The 23328-nt window shown below is 35.0% G+C and overlaps 1 protein-coding gene across 2 annotated transcripts in view; it reads right to left on the bottom strand.

Annotated features, from left to right (window-relative positions):
• hgfb (hepatocyte growth factor b) overlaps window positions 1–23328 on the bottom strand; it is a 69108-nt gene that overhangs the window by 29185 nt on the left and 16595 nt on the right. Inside the window, exons 4-10 of one of the 2 annotated variants that reach the window (XR_012393964.1) lie at window positions 23041–23155; window positions 17688–17830; window positions 15473–15593; window positions 11497–11615; window positions 7263–7428; window positions 3858–4774; window positions 1270–2712 (exon numbers count right to left, since the gene is read on the bottom strand). Coding sequence is in view for 1 of the 2 variants with exons in the window: in XM_073929829.1 (XP_073785930.1) it covers window positions 4641–4774; window positions 7263–7428; window positions 11497–11615; window positions 15473–15593; window positions 17688–17830; window positions 23041–23155 (798 nt within the window). In the remaining variant the exon portion in view is untranslated. Of the gene's footprint in view, window positions 1–1269; window positions 2713–3857; window positions 4775–7262; window positions 7429–11496; window positions 11616–15472; window positions 15594–17687; window positions 17831–23040; window positions 23156–23328 lie in introns of those variants that run through there. The other variant, XM_073929829.1, reaches the window with a different exon arrangement.

Genomic DNA, 23328 nt, shown 5'->3' with positions numbered 1-23328 from the left:
ATGTTAACCTCGAAATTATTATCAAAATCGGCTGAAGTGCTTAAAGAAACACAGCGGGTTTGTGGAAACACAGTGCTTGTGGAAACACAGCAGGGCTCCCAGAGCTCCACAACAGTCGAATGATCGTCCCGGCGGCCTCAATTGGAACACCAGCGAAATCGATCTTAACATCAGCGCTTGTGCGAGTCCTTCAATGAACCATCTCCAGGGTCCTGCCAGTCACACGAAGCTGTCAGCGGTGATTAATGCTTGACTCATGCTGTCTCATTCCCACATTGCGGCTCCTGCTCCCTGCACATTTCAAACGGCCCCCATTAGAAGCAATGGAGATCGGACTACAGGGACCACCGTGCACCAATGCCAAGAAACAGAAAGGGGAAAGAGCTACGCCATACTTCAACATAATGAAAACAAATTATATAGATATTATGTCTTGCTGGGGAGGATTAACAGGAACAAAGGCAGGGACGTTTTTTAAGGGTTGTTTTGATATGCAAAGTAGGCACAACTTCAAAAAGTTCGGTAGGCTTCTTCTTTTTTTCACCCACTGTTGGAAGATCGCCAACCAAAACATCATGGAAAACAAGATCAAGACAGTAGATTATAAACATGTTAGTCAAAAAAAAAAAAAAAAAAAAATCGAAGCAAATATGTGTATGGGTTTTATGGTTACTGTCTGTAAACTTGCCTGGTGTACTGGAATTTTGGCTCGTGCTGAACTCAATGCACAAGCACAGAAATACACATCTAGACACTGAGGAGACAGAGTCAAGCTGGATTTATACTTTCGCCTGGCACTACATTGCGCACCTTCGCTGACTGTGCGCACACCTCATGAAACGGACGAGGCTTTTATACTTGTCGCGTTAGCCATTGTAATATTCTTTAAAATGACAGGGGGCGGTTAAAAGAAACTGACCGTAAAGTCAGACGGATAAACAGAGAAGTAGAACGTTTCCGGAATTACGCCATATCATTAATATCATTCAATATTTTTAAACTAATTATTTTTATGAATCGTTTTAATGATTATAAGCATTTTTATAACCATTCAAGATTGTTTAAATTAAACTTTGATGCATCACTTGCTTTTGTTCATATCTCAGACAGTTTTACCTTTTAAAGTTGATTAAAATATTAATGACAACAGAGCATGGGTTGCTCTAAAAATATATATATTTTTATTATGACAAGAATAAAAGCAAAAAAAATAAATAAATACACTTACTAAAAAATACTGATGTTTTTTTTATTTTTATTTTTTTATTTAGCCCGCTCCACAATTCACACATTACTGTCTGACTAGTTTCTGTCTTTTACTTATGCTAAATAGGTCATAATAGTCCAACTTTCCTGATCATTATTACCAGCAAAGCCTAGAAAAACGGGGCATCAATATATATTGTAAACCTATAGGTTCAAATATTCCTTTCCAGTTATCAAAGAAATGAATTGGTCTTTAAATATAGTTTTGTAACTATTACATTCTTTTAAATTCAATATTGTAATATATACATTAGTGTAAAACCTATGACTGATGGAAAAAACTTTTGTAATTTTGTTCCTGGGTCTCCTCTTTTGGCCATGGCCTCTTTTGGCTTTAACAAACTTATGCCTCAGATTTTTCCAAACTTTTAACAAAAACTTTTCTCCTTTACCACGGCTGTTGCAATTTCTTGCCAAGAATGACTGGTCATCCGGTTATCGCTATGACCACGAATCATAAAGATCTCTGTACAGTCGTACCTGTTTCAGACAAAAACTCTTCAAAGTGGTTCATATTCAACTCAAATCAAATGCAAACTGTTCGCTCGAGTCTCTAAAAAAAATCATGCGCTCTGCCAGCCGAAATCATCTTGTGTGCACCCAAAGTGAACCTTCGAAATCACAGCAATGACATCACATTCCTCGCATGCACTCAAGTGAGCTAGCGGACGCGTCGAGTATAAACCAGGCTTCAGACATGTTAAGGTACTTTATGAGTAACTGAGAGTTATGTGTCTCCAGTCATGGTACCGGTGGAAATAGCCATGTTTCTATCCAAACTTTGAAATTGAATGGTTCTTATTTTCATAATACCATAAAAAACAAACTAGCATGCAAATAAATTGATATAACACTGATCAACTTGAGTACTACATTGCAAAAATGCTTTTAAAAACTAAAAGTTTTTGTCTTCTTTGTAGTCCAAATATCTAAAGACTCTTAAATCAAGAAGCATTTACTAGACAAGCAAAAAATATAGTGAGTTTTTTAAGACACCTGAAAAATCACCTGAAGGACTCCAAGATGGTGAGAAATAATGTTCTCAGGTCTGATGAGACCAAGACAGAACTTTTGGCCTTAATTCTAAGTGGTATGTGTGGTGAAAACCAGCCACTGCTTATCACTTTTCCAGTACAGTCCCAACAATGAAGCATGGTAGTGGCATTACGCTGTGAAGATGTTTTTCAGCTGCAGGCAAAGGACGAGGGAAATATGAATGCGGCCAAGTACAGAGATGTCCTAGATGAAAACTTTTTCTAGAGTGCTCAAGACCGAAGGTTTACCATCCAACAAGACAATGACCCTAAACACAAAGCTAAAATAACGAAGGAGTGGCTTCACGACAACTCTATGACTGTTCTTGAAGGGCCTAGCAAGAGCACTGACTTAAACCCAGTTGGCCTAAAAATGGCTGTCCAACAAAATTTACCATCCAACCTGACAGAACTGGGGCCTCATGTACGAAGACTTGCGTGGAAATCTTACTAAAACATTGCGTACGCACAAAGCTGTAAATGTGCGTACGCAGAAAAAAATTCAGATGTATGAAACACTGCGTACACCGAATCTCACGCATATTCTTTTGTACATCCGAATGAACGTGAAACTGAGCGCAACATGCACGAGTGCAAAACCCCTCCCTGCCTCCTCCCCCGTATGAATATGCTAATGACTATGCTAATGGCAAAACCCAACGAAAAAGCAATGGCAAAAGCAAGCAAAAAGAGAAACTTTGAACAGAATGTGAATTGGAGGTGCTGCTTTCGGAGGTAAACCGGAGAAAAGCGGTTTTATTTGCAAGTTTTTTCTCCGGAATTAACAACAAAAGAAAAAAAATAGAGTGGGAGAGTTTAGCTGATGCGGTTAACACAGTTGGGTCTGAACATCGCACTGAGTGCATTAAAAAAAAAAATAGTCTGGTTTATATCTGTAAAATGTTGCAGCACTCTTAACAGTCTCAGTGGCGCAGCTCGTAAGACGCATGTGGTCATGTTTTGACATGTTTGAGCATGAACTCGGCTCGAATCAAGCGTCTGATGAACTCTTTCTTCTTTTTTTCCCCCGCTACATATCAGATTTTGCCTACTATTTATCACGAGAAAGACAAGTAGGAATCATCAATAAGTTTGTGCATATTTTATTTGCACATTTATTGAATGAAAATTTTTCTGATTCACGAATGCAAATTCATCTTCAGATGGTGCCTTTATAGCAATGTGCGTGCGGTAGATTGCTCAGATTACATTGGGAAAACAGACGACCACTGCAAATTGTGCTTTAATGTTTAGCTGCTCAACTGTATGGTATGTAAACCTTATTTACCTGCTAGATGAACCCGTCTCATACAGTTGCCATTGCAAGGCTCAGACACTTTGTAGAGAGGAATTTAACACATTTGCCTCTAGGAGTCGCCAATGGAAATAAAACATACACGCACAAAAAATGTGCGTACGCCAGCCATAAAGCTGGCGTGGAGCTGCGCACATTCCCACGTTCAGTTCATTGTTAGTAAATCCAAACGTGAGCGATTCTGAGCGTGAAACCTGGCGTACGCAAAGTTTTTGTGCGTACGCAGCGTTGATACATGAGGCCCCTGGAGAGTATCTGCAAGGAGAAATGACAAAGGATCTCCAAATCCAAGTGTGAAAAACTTGTTGCATCTTTCCAAAACCGACTCATAGCTGTATTACAGTAGATCAATAATGTGCTAAAATACTGAGCAAATTGTTTGAATACTTAGAAAATGACCATGTCATATTTCAGTTTTTCATTCTTTTTTTTACATCTGCAAAAATGTCAACAATTCTGTGTTTTTCTGTCATTACAGGGTGCTGTGTGTACATCAATGAGAAGAAAAATGAACATTGAATGATTTTAGCAAATAGTTGCAATATAACAAAGAGGGAAACATTTAAGGGTGTCTGAATACTTTCCATACCCACTGTATTTGCTGATACAGTAGTTGCATTAATTATTAGTTGAAAGGACCCTTATCACAAGACTGTGTTATGAAACATTTAACTGTCCTCAGCATCTTAAATCTATTTGAAATGCAGAGTGTATGGGACAGAGCAGTAAATTTGACGTTGTTCTCTCTTCTGGCTGCCCTTATCAGTCTTACACATTTTTCTTTTACCTTTTTCTGAAAGTCTTGATAACACCATCGCCAAGTTTTTCTATTATTATTTCAGCCAATAGGACTGTAAAAACAAAAATTTGTTGTACTCTCCATTCGCTGATTTCACCCAACTATTTTGCTTTAGAGAAACCCGAAAATATGAAAAGGGTCCATAGGTGTACCAAAATAAGTGTTGATGAATGTAATTCCATGCAGCAGAATAAAAAAGGAAGCAGTATCTTAAAAATACTTTTACCTCCAGGTTCAGGAGGTTTGACTCCACAGCGAGGGATGTTGGTGCAGAAAGCTATAGGCACAGTGGGATCAGTAGTGAAGCACCATGGGAGATGACGACCATCAGGATTTCTACAGTAGTTCTCCCGCAGATCCCTGCAGTGCAGATAGACAGTTAATCATATACATGTTGCTCTTACGGAGCATATGCCGAACAAACCGAGAGCTTAAAACTACAGATTTGAAGCATTATCTGCAGTTTGTTTTAAATCTAAACTTGCATGATGACAGATAACAGGCTGAGAGAGGAAACATTCAGGTTTTCTGAGCAATGACACAGAACAGAAGCTGGCAGAAAGCCCTTGCTGATAAAAAAACCTGCATACCTGGTGAACATATGTATTTTTAGGGAAACATGATTTAGTTGGACAGATTATACACACATACAGAAACACACACACGCAAATTGGCGCAGAAGTATTATTTTCATAAAATTAATATAAAGTGCACAAACAATTTCAAAAATAATTCCAAGAAATCAAGTAGCACCTAATCAAAACTTTTTTTTTTACTTTCTTTACATTATTTACAAGTTTTTTAATGCATGATAAAAAAGTTAATTTTCAAAAATGTTTACATATAGTGTTGACAAGCCTTAAAGCATTCTCGTTATTTTTATTTGTTGTTGATGTTATGTTTGCTGTATTTCTGTAATTTAAATAATAAATTAATTATATAATTAAGTATTTATTTATAACACAAAATTTATCTTATATTAATAATAAAAAATAATAGTAATAAATAACTATTTTAAATTGCCTTAATTATTTTAAATTGTATATATATATATATATATATATATATATATATATATATATATATATATATATATATATATATGTATATATATATATATATATATATATATATATATATATATATATATATATATATATATATATATATATATATATATATAAAGTGAGATTGCATTAATTATAATAATAAACCAGGTTTCCTAATATATATATATATAGTGAGATTGCATTAATTATAATAATAAACCAGGTTTCCTAATATATATATATAGTGAGATTGCATTAATTATAATAATAAACCAGGTTTCCTAATATATATATATAGTGAGATTGCATTAATTATAATAATAAACCAGGTTTCCTAATATATATATATAGTGAGATTGCATTAATTATAATAATAAACCAGGTTTCCTAATATATATATATATATAGTGAGATTGCATTAATTATAATAATAAACCAGGTTTCCTAATATATATATATAGTGAGATTGCATTAATTATAATAATAAACCAGGTTTCCTAATATATATATATATAGTGAGATTGCATTAATTATAATAATAAACCAGGTTTCCTAATATATATATATAGTGAGATTGCATTAATTATAATAATAAACCAGGTTTCCTAATATATATATATATATAGTGAGATTGCATTAATTATAATAATAAACCAGGTTTCCTAATATATATATATTTATATATAGTGAGATTGCATTAATTATAACAATAAACCAGGTTTCCTAAAAAGACTTTTTAGCAAAACTTCGATACAGGTATAGTTTGTCACGAGATCAAGAATGAAATGTTCCTGTATGAAGTTTAAGTCAAAAAATTAAAAATGAAAGACCCGAAATTGCACCCGAAACATGGATAGCATCATGATGCAATGACGTTAATCGATGTGCTATAACAAGTAAAACATCATCATGAAAGAAACATGCAAAAAGAAACTTATGTAAACACCATAATCATATTATTATCTTATTCAGATTAAGGCAATTTAATTTGAGTAATTTGATTACTGATGTACATGTAAACATAGTCATTGGTTAAAGGTTTTCAGCTTTGTTGAAAAAATATCTCTCTTGGTGTTTAACAGAAGTAATAAACCCATAGAGCTTTAAAACCATTTGATGGTGATTTAAATGATGATACAGTTGTCAATTTTTTAATTCACTTAAAAAAAAAAGACCATCTAGATCTGGCTGTGAATGAACATGAACCAGCATACAGCAGATATCCAACTAAGACACTTTTGAACTACACACAAACACCTACTGTATTCATTCATGCTTCAAGAGAGACCCGAGCTCATAAGATCCATGAGCCCGGGGCTCCCTCCTGCTTGAAAGGCGAGAGAGGAGTTTGAGCTTAGGTAGATCTTGAGAACTCTCCTGCTGCAGGAGTAGCTAATGAACAGATCATGATTGCTCTTAAGAGGTAACTACTTACTAGAAGCATGTCTACGGTGCCGATTTGGCAGTCAATTAACTTGTGAGCTAGGGAAGAACGTGTAAACTCTGCACAGAAACGTTGGCTGGTTTGGTAAGGACTAGAACCAGTGAAGTTCTAACCACTGGGCCACCGTGCCACCCATCCAGGAAGAGGGGTAGGGGTGAAAGGGAGGAATCTTCAAAAAGAAGATGGTTGTTATGTGGAACTTTTGGGTATTTATAGTGGCTTAGGAATCGTCTGATTGGTGAATCATAAATTGGATAATGCAGGAGTCAGCAGGACCAGCCGCAAGCAATCATAAGCATGTGATCCTCTCGAAATTAGTTTAAAATTAAACTTCACTTTAGGAGTACTTTCTTACTTGCAATGGTAATTCTGTGGCGTATACGAGTGTCGATGGGGAAACTGGGCATCCCATCGCTGACAAGTCACTCCATCAGGTGTGATGCCAATCGTCCCGCGATACCCCTCTCCGCGTCCACGGAAACAAGTTGTTGTGTTTTCAACGTCACCACTGTTGTCTGAATCTGAGCAAACAGAGAAAAACAGAAACAGAAAGACAAAGGGAGTGAGAAAGTAAGCAGCATAATATCCCTCCTTAGGCATGATGAACACTGAATCATGGATTCAACGTTAACTGTAAGACTGCGCTGCCTTGGGGAGGAATAACAACAGCTTTATCCTGCTTAACAGAGAGAGATGCTTCCTGAATGAGTCAAAGCAGTCACTAAGTCTGTGACAAATGCTAAAACAGTAGCCTACTGAGCTTTTTTTAGGGTACAACGTAAGCATTTCATGAGCACACAACAGATCTATATTGTTTTTTGCCCATGCATCTCATTGCAATAAATTACGCTCATTAGAAGACAGAGTTATTATGTTTACCTCCGATAACCTTCAGTCTGCTAATGAGGCTAGCAGTATATAGGCCAAGTCTTGCTAATAAAACCCATAGTCAAACTCTCAGATTGGTCTAACAGACTTTGAGGATTTAAAGAGTACAGTTGATTCTAGCTTATGTACTGTACTGTTATTATGCTAGCTTGGCTTTTTATTTTTGTGGTGCTAAAGAATGCTAACTCAGGCTGTAATGTATTGAAGACAAACTCAAAGGTTAAGAATTGGAAACAATGAGGCATTCTGAGTTTTAAAGTCTTGCTGCGTTTACTGCAGAAGAGCATGGTGTGTTTTAAAAGCATGTTTAGCTTTATAGAGTATCAAATAGTCTTCTTAAAGGTATTGTTCCTTCTGCAAGTGGACGAAAGCCACTTCTTGTAAAAGTAGATGCACCTATGATGGTTTTCACAGAAGTAGGGTGACTAGATTTCTGAAATCCTTACAAATGTTTAAACATTTTATTAAATATATATATATATATATATAACTTTTAAATATAATTTTTAAATTAAATATAAATATAACTATCAAGTTACATTCCTTATAGTTAACCACTGTTTTGTCCACTCTGTAAATAAATGGGTAAAGATGATTCAGCAATTATATGAGGGAAGTTCTGTTACTTTCAACATAATTGACAATGTTTATTCATGTTTTTACCTAGCTTAACTACTGTTCATATCGCATTCACTTCAAACTTAATTTCTCCATGCTTTCTGTAACAGACAATTTACTTGACACAAGTAAATTTTAATAACTGCACCTTGATCAATATGGAAATGTGACTGGATGATAATGCTGTTATTCAAAATATCCTATGACATGATTGCAGTTTTGAATTACAAAGGCTGAAATGACTGTAACTGAGTATTTTTTTTTCTTTTTACTTTATTAAGGAGTTTAAAAATGTGAATGTACACTCAGCGGCCACTTTATTAGGTACACCTGTCCAACTAGTCCTTAACGCAAATTTCTAATCAGCCAATCACATGGCAGCAACTCAATGATTTAGGCATGCAGACAAGGTCAAGATGATCTGCTGCAGTTTAAACTGAGCATAAAGAAAGGGGATTTAAATAACTTTGAACGTGGCATGGTAGTTGGTCTGAGTATTTCAGAAACTGCTGATCAACTGGAGTTTTCATGCACAACCATCTCTAGGGTTTACAGAGAATGGTCAGAAAATATCCAGTGAGCAGTTCTGTGGGCGCAAATGCCTTGTTGATGCCAAAGGTCAGAGGAAAATGGCCAGACAGGCTCGAACTGATAGAAAGGCACCAGTAACTCAAATAATTACTTGTTACAACTGAGGTGTGCAGAAGAGCATCTCTGAACACATAACACTTTTTTGTGAAGTAACAAAAGTGTAGTTTTTGAGTAGACAAGGGTTTTGGGCATTCCATTTAAACGCATTCAGATGTTCAGCCAGAAGTGGACACTTGTGTAAAGTAATCAATGAGGTACACGTGTCAACGTGATGAAGGGAAGTTTAAAAAACTAGACTGGAATGCATCCCTAGTTGAAAATATTTCAACTTTTCAGAATGCTGCAACTGCATGTGTCATGTGAAATTTCACAAACTAATTTCAAGTGGAGCATGTGATATGATTGAGCACGACTGGCTGCTCATCTGTAATCATTAATAATCCAATCAGAGTGATTCAAGCTTACAATAAATTGATAGTTTTTTTTCCGACTGCTCTATCGTTGTTTTGGAAGAATCCCCCCCTTCCACATCTCCTCCTTTTCCTCCTTTTTCTAAGGAGAGCACTCAAGACCTACCTGATATCGGATCCCCTTAAATGCTTATTGACCAGGCGGAAGCCTTGGGCTCAAGTATCTCTGAGCTCAGGGTTCTCTCCCTGGACAGCATGCCAAACCTGCTATTAACGCTAGGCATATATAAGTGGGAACTCTTAAAGTATAGATTACACACATTTCAGTAATAACAGTAGACTAATTACCTCAGACAAATGTAGAGCACACGGACACTAGTGTTTTTTTTTTTTTTTAATTCCTCCATAAATAAAATTTGTATCAAAGCTACAGCAATGGTTTTTCAATTTGTCATTCTCTAATGCCGAGTTCAGACTGCACAACTTTCAAAGTAGTCGCGTCAAGGATGTTTTCACACTGCATGACTATCTGGGGTTGCGTTTTGTCGCTGCTGTGTTTACAGTGTAAGATGGATCGGCGACAGGGGGTTTCACACTGTAGGCTTTACAATAGGAAGAATCGCAGACAACTTTGTCTCGGTCCAAAAACTACATCTCACAATCAAACACATGAGAGAAATGACATGGAAACAACGTGAGGTCATGTAGTATATCGTTTGTTATTAACTACATAATGAGAAGGAAGCCTTTAGTGGGGTAGAAAATGTAGGTTTTGAAAGGAGTTAGCAATTCTTTTTCTTTTTCGACCCGGTTGTGATATTGCTCAGATGACACAGACACGGGTGCTCCTGCCAAATTTACATTAGTTTTTCCTTCATTTCTTGGGTTCAAATAAACTGAAAAGAAGCACTTTTAACTTCTCCCCCAGCCTCCCGTTGGCCAGCAGATACCCATACTAGTGGATGCTGCTCTAGCAGTGCGTGGCTGTATGTAATCGCTGATGTTATATTCAATCAGAACACATTTCACACGGCATGATTTGAATCTCTCAGATCATGTCTTTGATAGTTCACACTGTGTGATTGTTACTTGCATGAACGAGCAACGATTTACCTGTGATTTCAGGCATTTGTCAGCGATTTATCAAAACCTGACGGCGAGTCAAAATGAGGGCTAAAATCCTGCAATCTAAACTCAGCATAAGAGAATGGTTGATGGTTGTCTAGCAATGATATAAGCAATGGAAAGCGAGCACAAAAGTATGCTGAATTTAGTGAAGGAAGCCACATACCTCGCACTTTCCAAACATTTTTACAGACTTGATATGTAGACAACCCATACACAGCTAAACACAGCTTTTTTTCAGATGCTGAGAAGTGTGAAAAGGTGTTGCTTTGCCAAACAGGAAAAAGCATGGTGAAAAGTTCCTCCCAGGATGGTGATCTCTGAGAATCGGTCACAGGATTTTGCTCAAGGTTATGATGTGGGTTTTGCCAAATAGCTCTGAAAAACAAATGCGACCCCCGCGGCTCAGTCTAAAATAGTAAAGACTGTCTGACTTTCTGCATGGCTTCCCATATGAACCAACATGCCATCGCCTTGCAAATGAAAATAAACTAAAGCAGTGTGAGGAGAAGGAGGAGGGAGTGTCGTAATAATAATAGATTTTTGGGCACTCGTGGACTTGTGTGTTGGAGCGCACTTGGGGCTTGAAACCCACATGCGTGTTTCGTCTTTAGCGTGGAAGGTTTACATAGCACTTGAAACTCAAGCACATCTCTCTCATGCAGATAAAGGAACGCTCTACTGCGCTGATGAGGAAAAATAAACACACAGGCACATTACTGAAAGAGAGAGAGAGAGGGTTTTATAGGTGGACCTTCTTCTCTCTCTTCTCCCGGCTACAAACAACATTCCTGTGGGGGTCCCAAACGCGAGGGGAGCCGGGGCTACAGGAAGAGGAAGTTGTAAATTTGGCAAACTCTGCCTCTTTTCATTCTGTTTCTCTCCGGCTTCTTCTTTTTTTTTTTGTTCTCCGCTGTGTCTCTTCATCTTACACATAAGACGCAGACGGACACTCACCGCACTGTTTGATGTTACAGTACTCCCATGGAGTGCTGGGATCGGTGGTGAAACACCAGGGTCTCTGGCGCCCGTCTGGGTTCCTGCAGTAGTTGTCCTTTAGACCTTTATCGGGGTACCTGTCATAGGAAGGGCAAAGAGAACACACTTAACACGCCACATATCAACTATCTCAGAGCTACAGCACCACTGATTTACAGCCGGGATAAAATTCTAATAAACTCCAGAAAATACATAACATGCTCTCTGCTACTGGTAGAGCAGGACTTCTGCAAAAGCGAATAAGACAGAAGGCTGCTGCAATGCACAGACTTAACATTAGTTCAAAGTTTCCTTTCTTTTTAATTCATGAGTGTTTTAATGAGTTTAAAATATGTATTAGAATAAATTCTGAAATATCATGTGATGTGATAATGAATGTCAGATGTAGGGTTGTTAAAAATGTTGTCTTTTTTGGAAAATGTTATTACGCCCAAATACCGTACCTTAACTTTCAAACTATATAATCATATGTGAAATATTTTCACTTTATTACTGTTTAAGTTTAAGAACGTTTAAGAACATAAACATGTTTGTTTATTAAAGAACATTTGTGTGCACACGCACACTACCTGATAAAGTCTTGTTGCCTATCCATGTTTTAGGAATGACAAATAATAACTTGACTTCTAGTTGATTATTTGGTGTTAGAAGTGGCTAATATAAAATGGTGAAGTCCTTTAGATGATGCAAATTTTACCAAAATAAAATACGATTATGCCTTGATTTTTAATTATTTAATTAGAACAGTAAGGTCTGACTTCTTCTTGACTTCTTAAAAGTCTTGTCACTTAACAGTAATAATGTAGAAAATAAATATATATATATAATCAGCATATATGAGTACACCCCTCACAAATCTATCTTTTAAATTAATATTTTTAATAGGAAGCTACTTAGTCAGTACTGTAGCCAAATCTGGAGCTAATCTAACAAAATAACTTACGATAACAGTCCAAAAACAAGTACACCCAAATGTATGTAATAGAAAAATATTAAATACAAATGAAAAAACGTAAACCCAAGGGAAGCAAAAAAAAAAAAAAAAATTGAAAAATTTAATTGAGATTTTGTATCTTGCATTTTTTTTTTTGCAATATTTTGCTTGAATTTAATTGTATTATCCTTCAATATTTATATATCTTTGGTGACTAAAATTTTACTTTAATAAATATATCTGTTTAATAAATCTGTTTTGTTTAAATGCACCAAAATACATTTACTATATTTACTGAGAAATTGATACAAATATTTATTTTCAAAATGTGGAGTACTCAATTATGCTGAGCACTGTATGTATATAAAAAAATTATATATATATATATATATATATATATATATATATATATATATATATATATATATATATATATATATATATATATATATATATGAAATTAACAATAATTCCTTATATTTATATAGCGCTTTTCTAGGCCCTCAAATCGCTTTACACACATTGGGGAGAATCTCCTCATCCACCACCAGTGTGCAGCATTCACCTGGATGACGCAATGGCAGCCATTTTGCCTCAGTTTAACGTCTCATCCAAAAGATGGCTCTCACTGAGCAGTATTGAGTCTCTGTCACTATACTGCCGCATTAGGACCAACACAAACCGCAGGTTGGGCTGGCCTCACCAACATCACTTCAGGCAGCAACCTAGCTTTTTCATGTGGTCTCCCATCCAGGTACTGACCGGACGCAGCTCTGGTTGGCTTCATTGAGCGACCATGTGAGAGTTACATGGATAGAGCTAGCTGCTGGCCTATATATACTGTACAGTCGATACTTGTTTCAGTTGTGCATGCTAGTTATATTACATACATACTTTCTAAAATAACATTTTCAGAAGTAAATTTTAAACTGATTTATTTAGGACTTTTCTCGTACATATTTGTCATGCAAAGGGCAAAGTGTTTCATTTAGTGTTGAATGGGTTTTTATAGTTATTTGTACTACTAAAAAAAACAAAAAGACTTCAGACATCATAGATAGTTTGCCTCTAGGGTTGGTTCACACAAAGCGGCCATTTGATTTAGTGATTTATATCAAACCGGCATGACACAGTTCCCATGAGGTCAAGTGGGAAAATACTTTATTGATTTTTCAAATATTTTCAAACGTTGCACACAAATGCCATTCCGGATTAGGATAAATGCAAGAGTACTTTCCATGTATGCAATCTAAGATGATAAAAAAAAGGTCTTTGTGTGTTCAGAGAGTCTTAAGGGAGTGTATTCAATCAAACTGTCATTTATTTCAAGATTAGCAATATTATTGCTTCCCAGAACAAGTAAAGATGTAACTGGGGCAATGGGAAGGTCATGTAAAATGAGCATAATTTTCAGAACCGACTCCAGGTAGCAATGTGGTCAACTGTTTCAGTTGTTTTACTGTACATAATAAGTGTCTAATTGAGTACAGATGTGCAAGGAACTTACTTCTGCTGAAAGTGGTTCAACAGATAATGAAACAAAATGCAATATTTTTCAAAACAAGGTGTAATTTTTCAATCACTTTAAGATGAAAGCACAGCTGAGCTGTTTTCCATAGTTCACGTTCAATGACATGAGGCCAGTGATCCATGCATGACCCTCAGCTTTCTTAAAAACCCTTTTAACAGATGTCTGATTCCTTTCTTAAAACATATCAAGAATATTTATGAAAAAAAAACTGTTTTGGCTGTAAAAGACATGAATGAATTTGACATGACAGAGAACAATTGTTCTTAGTTGCATCTATAGAAACAATACATATTTTAAGCGAAACATGCAAATACAGTTGAAGTCAGACTTATTTAACGGAGAGAAGATTTTTTTCAACAAATTTCTACACATAATAGTTTTAATAACTCATATCCAATAACCGATTTATTTTAACTTTGCCATGATGACAGTAAAAAATAAATATTTTTCAAGACATTTTTACACTAAAAGAGGCTAATAATTTTGACCTTAAAAAAATTATTCTAGCCAAAACTTTAATAATAATAATAATAATAATAATAATAATAATAATAATAATAATTATTATTATTATTATTATTATTATCATTATTATTATTATTATTACTATTATTATTATTATTTTATTATTATTATTATTATTATTATTATTATTATTATTATTATTATTATTATTGTTGTTGTAATTATTATTGTTATTATTATTATCATTATATTATCATTATATTATTATTATTATTATTTATTAAGAAAATAAGAAAAAATCCTAAATTAATAATAATGATGATAATAATACTAATACTAATACTAATACTACTACTACTACTACTACTAATAATAATAATAATAGCAACAATAATAATAATAATAATAATAATAATAATAATTGCAAAAATAAATAATAATAGAAGCTAACATGTGCTCTGTGTGTGCCCTTTTATACTTATTTTATATAGTTATAAAACTAATATACTTTTTAAAAAAATGCATGTGCATGCAAAACAATAATTTGCACAAAAAGTATGGGCTTTTTCTCTGAATAAGTTGTTACTCCACCATGTTTACAATATCATTATTAATGTTTTACGATATAACTAACGTGGTTCAAATGATGAATCTGCAACAAAGCAACTATGGTTTTGGGAAATACTGTTACTACATCCTTCTTTTCCCAAATGATGCATCATACTATGATAGTTCAGCCACGAGTTATGTCGTTCCTTGGGAAACACACCCCAGACTGGCCCAAAGTCTCCATAATATCCAAAACATGTCTGCAATTTATGCTAAAGGATCTACTTTGGCTGTTTTAGTAAGAACCTAACCTTACGTAAGAGGAGAATTGAATGAATTTGCAAATATTTTATAGATGCACTTATACACTCATATTGATTAAATAAAAATCCAGACCATAAACATTTCTGAATGATTTTCTCCTAATATCTCCAATTTTGTGTTGGTTCTCATACCTTTTAGGGTGGAAAATGTGTTTATGTGGTTCCTCAAGGTCCCAGCGCTGGCATTCCCGGCCACTCTCCGTGTGGTCCAAGGGTCCACGATAACTTTCTCCGTTACACGTCATACATTCCACTACGGATAAAGAACATGTCTGGTAAGAATGTTAACCAGGACAATGCCCCAAAGACCCCATCTGAGTGACATTAGCGTGCATGTAAAGGATGAGTCAACTGGGTTCAAATTCAACCCTGATTGTTGTGTTAAACGGTTAGAAAAATGTAACCCAGGCAAAATGCTGGTAGTGAATGAATGCACGTTAGTGTCACATACTGTAGCCTAATCAGTAATCACCAACGCTAATATCCACAGGGATTGTAATCGTATTTATCAAGAAGACAAGCAATTATGAAGCCACATGTGACCCTTAGATTGTCCAAAAATAAATCATCTGACGCTTCAATTTACTACGCAGACATACCACCCATTAGGCCTCGTATTTAACCCCAGAAGTATGCTTCTAACAGATTTCATACGATCAAAGGTTAAAGAAACATGTAATTATTACAGTACTTAGTGTAGAGCTTAGTCACTACAGGACCAAACCAAATATCACAGCAGATGGGGGTCACCTCAGCTAGAGTCATCTCTCTTAATCCTGTTATTAGTTGTACAGTACACACACTATAAGGAGCAGATTGCTGTAGTAGAAACAGATGTTAATGTCAGCCACTCTCAGGAAAGCAAGATGTGACTTCCTTGTGTATGTGTGTGTGTGTGTCTGTGTTTTTGATTATGGGAAACTAATTTATTAACAAACCCTCCCAGCCATATTTCACCATGCAACCCTAAGAAAAGACGTTCTTTGTTAACCTGATTACTATCTCTGCAGAAAACCCCTCTTTTTGCGTGCAACTCAATGCATCTTTCTATTAATGAAAATCCCCGGTCACCACAACAATCAAATACTTTCTTCTTCAATAGATAACAGCATCAACAGCTCTAAATCCAATAAATTAGCAATCCACATGAAAGAAAAAGGAAAACCATTGTATACATTAATGCTCATATTAAACATCCCACAGTTTAAACGATAATCTAATAGCGAAACAGATATCACAAAGGGATGTTTTAATTTCTTAAATACTTCCTCTAGACTTCAAATTGAGAGCAAATGGAGTCTCTGAAGTCCCCTGATTCACAGATTTTATCAAGGAAGAAACTTCTCTTACGTAACCTCGCATGTCTCCACTACATCTCAACAACATGCTTGTCTTTGCCAAGATACTCATGAATAGTACTGTTATATGTCGGAGATTTTCAATGCAAGGCCAAACATTCTTAAAGGAGTTACATCTCTTAATTTCCAAGATGTACCCTCATTAATCATTTTATTTAGTATTCCTTGTTGGTATCTTTTTACCTTCAAAACTGCCTTAATTTTTGTGGCATAGATTCAACAAGATGCTGAAATCACTCCTTAAAACAATGCCTTTGAAGGGCACCTATTTTACCCCATTTACACAATGTAAAATAAGCCTTTGGTGTCTTCAGAATGTGTCTGTAAAGTTTCAGCACAAAATACCCGTCAGATTATTTATTATAGCCTCCAGAAACTGCCCATTTTGGTGTCTGAGTACAGCTGTTTTTATAGCTTGCGGCTTTAAATGCAAATGAGCTGCTTCTCCCCACCCATCATTCCCAAGTGCGTCTGCTTCTCCTGCTATTAAATAAACAGCAGTCAGTGATGGAGACAGACACAGATGACGCTGAAATACAGCTTATTAGTCAAAAATACCAAGTTTATTCCATGTATTTGTTGTGGAGTTTTTCAAGCCTTTCTGAAATGATGAGTCACACACAAATGCCATATGCAGTATAATCCTCTCCACACACATATTAGCATTTACTGGCACCATGCTGCTGTGGTGATTAAGAATTAGCAAAAAAAATAATAAAAAATGCGAGCAGCCATTAAGTGGTAGAAAGTACATCCAAAAGGTTGTTTTTGTCCATCAGTCTAATGCAACAGCCTTCCATTCCACTGCTCTCAGGTCTTATTTGACAATAACACACTCTTGGATGTACTTTATTCTTTACTTAACAGCTTAGTTAACAATTTTGTTCCTAAACTATCCAAAAAAAAAAAAAACATTGACACTCTTTATAAACCTAACATCGAGCAACTGTACAGCATATGAAAGAACAGCTGGTAAACAATAAACTCACCCTCCGAGCATTGTGGGATGCTGCAGTCTTGGTGACGTAGTTTGGGGTCTGTGGTAAAACACCAAGGACCCGTTGTGGTGTTGTCCGGATTACGACATAAATTATCCCGTAGATCTCGATGCTTGTGCCTCTGGGGTAAGAAACTGATCAAATGAAATATGAAAGAGAGGTTTGTAGAATCAAACACAAAGTTAAATTGCTGCAATTTTGTTAAAACGCTGTTACTCTTTGACATTTTAGCTCCATAAAGTAGAGACTGATGACCACATTAAATCAGTGGCAAAGAAACATAAACAATCCTCTACAAGTATTAGCTTTTTTTTGTCGAAACAAATGCTTCAAAACAAATGACATAAGAATCATTTATGGAAGATTTTTTTTCTTGTAATTTCAGCCAAGAACAACATCTCAATAATTTGCAGATTAATAAGAGCGGTATGACTAACTATATCTGCAACATCAGAATGCAGATGCTATTCCACACTTCATTGCGATGCAAGAATCTGTTTGGCCCTAGGAAAAATGTAGCTTCTTCATTTTTTTTTTCACAAAGTACAAAGGTTTGATATAATAAATGCATGTAGACAAATAATGATTTTGGCTAGAGAATAGGGTAGTATAAAGCTTCAGGCCAGAGAAGGTCAAAAACTGCAAAGGGCTTGGGTTAGGCCACCCTCATTATGAGAGTTGTTGTTTTAAGAGTGTTTTCTTTACATTTTGAAAGCTGCATCACACAAAAACTTTTTTTTGTTACATTATAGAACTGCTCAATTTGCAGGCTTATCTTTCATCCAATCTTATTATAAATGGTTATGATAATTAAGTTGATAGTATATTGTTAATGAAGTGATATCATTCATTAATTTTCCTTTGGCCTAGTCCCTTATCTAGCAGGGGTTGCCAAACCGGAATTAACCGCCAACTAATAATGTAATAATGTTTTAGGCAGCTGATGCACTTCCAGCTGCAACCCAGTTCTGGGATACATACATTCCCACGTTCACACATACACTATTCACCTTATTCTCCGCCGACGAGCGGGCGCTGCCATTTGAATCTTTTGGCTCGAGACTTCCGGTCTCATTCACTTCCATTCATTTTTTGACGTTAAAAACTGCTCGTTACACTGCTTAATGTTGCAATTTGATATTTTCTTATTATATTATTCTACTTGGTCTGTATAGTCATGCAAACATTTGTTAGTAGAGCAAGTAGTTTGACCATTTTCTGCCATTTATCATTCCTAGTCATTTCTCCCATAGGCGACTGAATCGGAAGTTATAAGACAATCGCGAAAACAGGCGCACTTCTGCATTTTAGAATAAGGTCAATACATCCAATTTACCTATTTGCTTATTTCACACGCCATTCCAAAAAATTAAAGTGAGGCTGTGGTGGGAAGAAACCTGTAAGTTTAGGATCAGTACTGTAAACATTGCAACAATATGCTGTAAATTACAAACCTCCAGCTGTTGCTACGATTTCAAAATGCAGATAAGGTGTAAACATCACTTTAATATCATTCAGTTAAGTTTCATTTAAACAATTAAATGCATATTAGGCATCAAACAAAATCACAATCTCTTTAAGAGTAATACCCTGAAGTGTCCTCCCAGGATTCAGTTTATGAAACCAGGTATATGCAGTAAGGGCTTTCCTGCTTCATCCTCTGTAACCAGGTGAGCAATAAAACAATGCAGTCCTCTGTAGCACACCCTCTGGTTGTCTGTAATAGTGTTGTCCTGATACAAAAATTTTAAAAATGTCCATTTCCCGTTAAAATTTAAGTGCCACTGAACGCGTTCTTAAACATCGCTGATTTAAAATTGTGTTTACCAGTACTCAACAGAAATGACTGTGATTGGCCATGACGGTCATCAGTTCACCGCACTTCACTGAGTGCAAAAACAGATACATGAACACTGAATCCTTTTAATGCCACAAAGATTAGTCTTGCTTGTCTGTGTTTGCACTCGGTAAACAGTGGTGAAGTGCAGTGAACTGATGACCTTCACGGCCAATTCCTGTCATTACTGCACTGGTGAGTACTATGCCAAATCAGTGGTGATGCATTCAACAGTGCTCAAATGTTAGTGGGAAATTACCGGTTTTTATAAATTTCAGTACCAAAATAGAGTATTGCGACAAGTCTAATATAGTGAAAGGATCAGTTCATTAACTTGAGTTTGATAAATGGCATTTAAAACGTGTGTTTGGGAAAGAAAACATTAGCTTAATAGAGCCATTTACCTTAACTTATCTGAAAATGAGGTCCGATATCCCTTTTTATTTTCACTATTCATTCAGAACAGACCTTCGGGTCACTCGGAAGGCGGTAAAATGATCAATTAGTGTTGCTTTCTTTTCGCTGATAGGATATACAGCCAGGTACTCAACATTCCTGTGTGACTCAGGTGATACTTCAGGGTTTCTTCCCAGCGCAGCTTCAATTTCGCTTTTAAAATGGTGGCAACGTGAAATCAGTCTATGGCGCATGTCTTTGGACTGTGGTGAAAACCAAATCACCTGGAGAAAACCCACACGAACATGGGGAGAACATGCAAACTACACTTAGAAATGCCAAATGGCCCAGCCAGAACTCAAACCTGCGACCTTCTTGCTGTGAGACGACAGTGCTAACCCCTGAGCGGCCGTGCTGCCTTATCATGCAATGGTAACCACCATAAAAAAAAACAACATGACACACCAACACGACTGAAATTTGCTGTGGTCACACTTCATTTTAAACCTCAAGGGTACTATTAGATTCTTTAGAGTAAACAGTTTATTGTGGCAAAACTCTGAGATGCCCGCTATTGCAAAGAGTTTCAAAAAGTCATTTACCCTTGCCATGCGAATATTTGTAAACCATTAATAAATCAATGCCTCAAGCCAAACTGTAATTATCGTGTATGTAATTGTCTTTGGCATTCAGAACACAAATTAACCGAGTTCATGATGATGGATGAATACAGATAAAAATGCAATCTGTGACAAATTAGCTGACCTACAGGCCTGTGTGGTATTTCAGAACGTTCAGGTCCATTGGCTTTCTGAGCTGATAAAACATGCCTGTGATGTTTCAGAGGAAAGCATTTCAAAAGCTGGCCTTAAAACTGTACCGATGGCCATTAGGGAGATAAAAAAATAAATAAATAAATAAATAAAAGATATCCTGACTGGAGGAAGTTCAAGGTCTCTGAAAGGCAATCGCATTTTCAGGTTTTTAAGTCAAATTAAAGTTTATTTATAAAGCATTTCAAGAGTTTGCCCAAGTTTAGTAAAGCCATGAGTTGGTTAAAATGACAGGAATAATAAAAAAATAAATCAATGAAAAAATATATATAATTAAATGAATAAAATAAAGTAAAATTTAAATTAAATTAAATTTAATTTAATTTAATTTAATTTAATTTAATTTAATTTAATTTAATTTAATTTAATACAGCGATCAGACTGTTAAATGTCAAGCTATTGAGGTAGTTTTAAAATGTTTAGAAAAATAATTTAAATAAAATAAAATATAATTAAATTAAATGTAATTAAATGAAATACAACTATCACACTTTTAAATGTAAAACTATAGAGGTATGGTTTAACCAAAATATAATAAAAATAAATTTAAACCAAAATAAAAAATTAAATTAAATTAAATTAAATTAAATTAAATTAAATTAAATTAAATTAAATTAAATTAAATTAAATTAAATAAATTAAATTAAATTAAATTAAATTAAATTAAATACAGCTATCAGAGAGTTATAATTAAATTGCATTACATTAGATTACATTAGATTACATTAAGTAAAGTTAAGTTAAGTTAAGTTAAGTTAAGTTAAATTAAATTAAATTAAATTAAATTAAATTTAATTAAATTTAATTAATTAAATTCAGCTACCATGCTGTTAAATGTGAAACTATAGAGGTAGGTTTTTAAAAAATAAAATAAAATAAAATAAAATAAAATAAAATAAAATAAAATAAAATTAAATTAAATTAAATTAAATTAAATTAAATTAAATTGTAATTAAATACAATTAAATCTAACAGTGTTAAATGTCAAGCTATAGATGTAGGTTTTAAAAAGTTTAGAAAAATAAAATAAAATTAAGTTAAATAAGATAAACTAAAATTAAATTAAATTAAATTAAATTAAATTAAATTAAATTAAATTAAATTAAATTAAATTAAATTAAATTAAATTAAATTAAATTAAATTAAATTAAATTAAATTAAATTGCTATCACAGATAAGCTATCACAGTGTTCCACATCAAACTACAGAGAAAGGTTTTTAGGATAGACTTAAAAACAGAAATTGTTTGGGCCTTTCTAACGTGTAAAAGTAGACTTTACTGCAAAGGCTTTACGTTACTGCAGACATGCTGCCCTCCCCCCTGCTCTTTAGCCAAGCACAATTAACATATAAAAGTTAATGGTCAGAGGACCTAAGACCTCTTGATGGATCATTTGGTTGGATTAATTTTGCGAGATCAGATTAGTTACAAACCATTTAATGTTTAAAAAAAAACAATATTAAGGTCATGAAGTCAATTCTAGAATGAACAGAATAGTGTTTTGATAAGATTTCAGGATTTAAGAAACATGCAGTGCAGGCCTACAACCAAAAATAGGCCAGGTCTATTGTATTGACTTGCAGTAAAGAAAAAAACAAATGCACCATGTGGTGTCCCTAATGAATTCCTGCAGCCGTAATGAACTTGTTTCAAAGACATGTTCTGCATTAGGTATCTTATCATATCACTGCGCTGCTTTCTGTCAAACTCCCACTTACGCACAAACCTTCAAATCCCCTAAACAGCCTTTTTTCAGACTGCATTTGGCTTCTTCGTGTTTATTTTTAGATGTCAGTGTATACAAAAAGAAACACTGAACCATTTATGCATAGAATGTATACAAACGTCTATTTTTGCTCATTCAAGAACGGAAGCAATTGTTTAAATCTGCATGCTGGCGTTCCTGCCACTGACCTAATTGTCTCCATTGGCGCTCCCCTTCTGAGAATCATCGAGTTGCACTTACTGTCGCACTTTTAAACTCAGCGAGAAGCCTCTAACAAATCAAAGTCAGAAGACGGCACGCATGAAACTGTGCGTTCATCATCATTAAAGACTAATGGGGATTTTTATGACTCGTGATGAGTCTGTTTTGCCATTAGCAATCTAATATGTGCATGAATAAATAAACCGAAACATATCAAGGAGATGTTAACAGCTATCCACTCTTCAGACTTTTGATAGCCACTGAAATGCACATGGTGGGTAATTGAGTTTAATTGCCCGTAGAGAGACTGTAGCAGGAATGGGAGGTAAGGAGGATGAGTAAGCACTTACTTGTGCTCGTGCGGCATTTTGGAATTCCAGAGTTGGCACTGGACTCCACTTTTAGTCACCGATCTTTTCCCTTTGTAGTTGAGTCCATTACCAATGATGCATTCTCTCATGAAGTCTGAGGGAGCAGAGGTAAATAAACATCTTAGGCTACGTAATGACATTTGTGTTCAACATCTGTATTTGAGATGCAAATTCAAAGCCTAAATAATTCTTTTTATTTTTATTTTGATTAGCATCATGCCCTCAAAACCTGTTAATGCTAAAAACTAATTCTGCGATAATCTTCAT

The sequence above is a fragment of the Danio rerio genome, chromosome 18 (assembly GCF_049306965.1).
Source record: "Danio rerio strain Tuebingen ecotype United States chromosome 18, GRCz12tu, whole genome shotgun sequence".
In the NCBI taxonomy this organism is placed as follows: domain Eukaryota; kingdom Metazoa; phylum Chordata; class Actinopteri; order Cypriniformes; family Danionidae; genus Danio; species Danio rerio.
The sequence above is the reverse complement of the archived record's forward strand: the minus strand, read 5'-3'. Positions and strand labels throughout refer to the sequence as shown.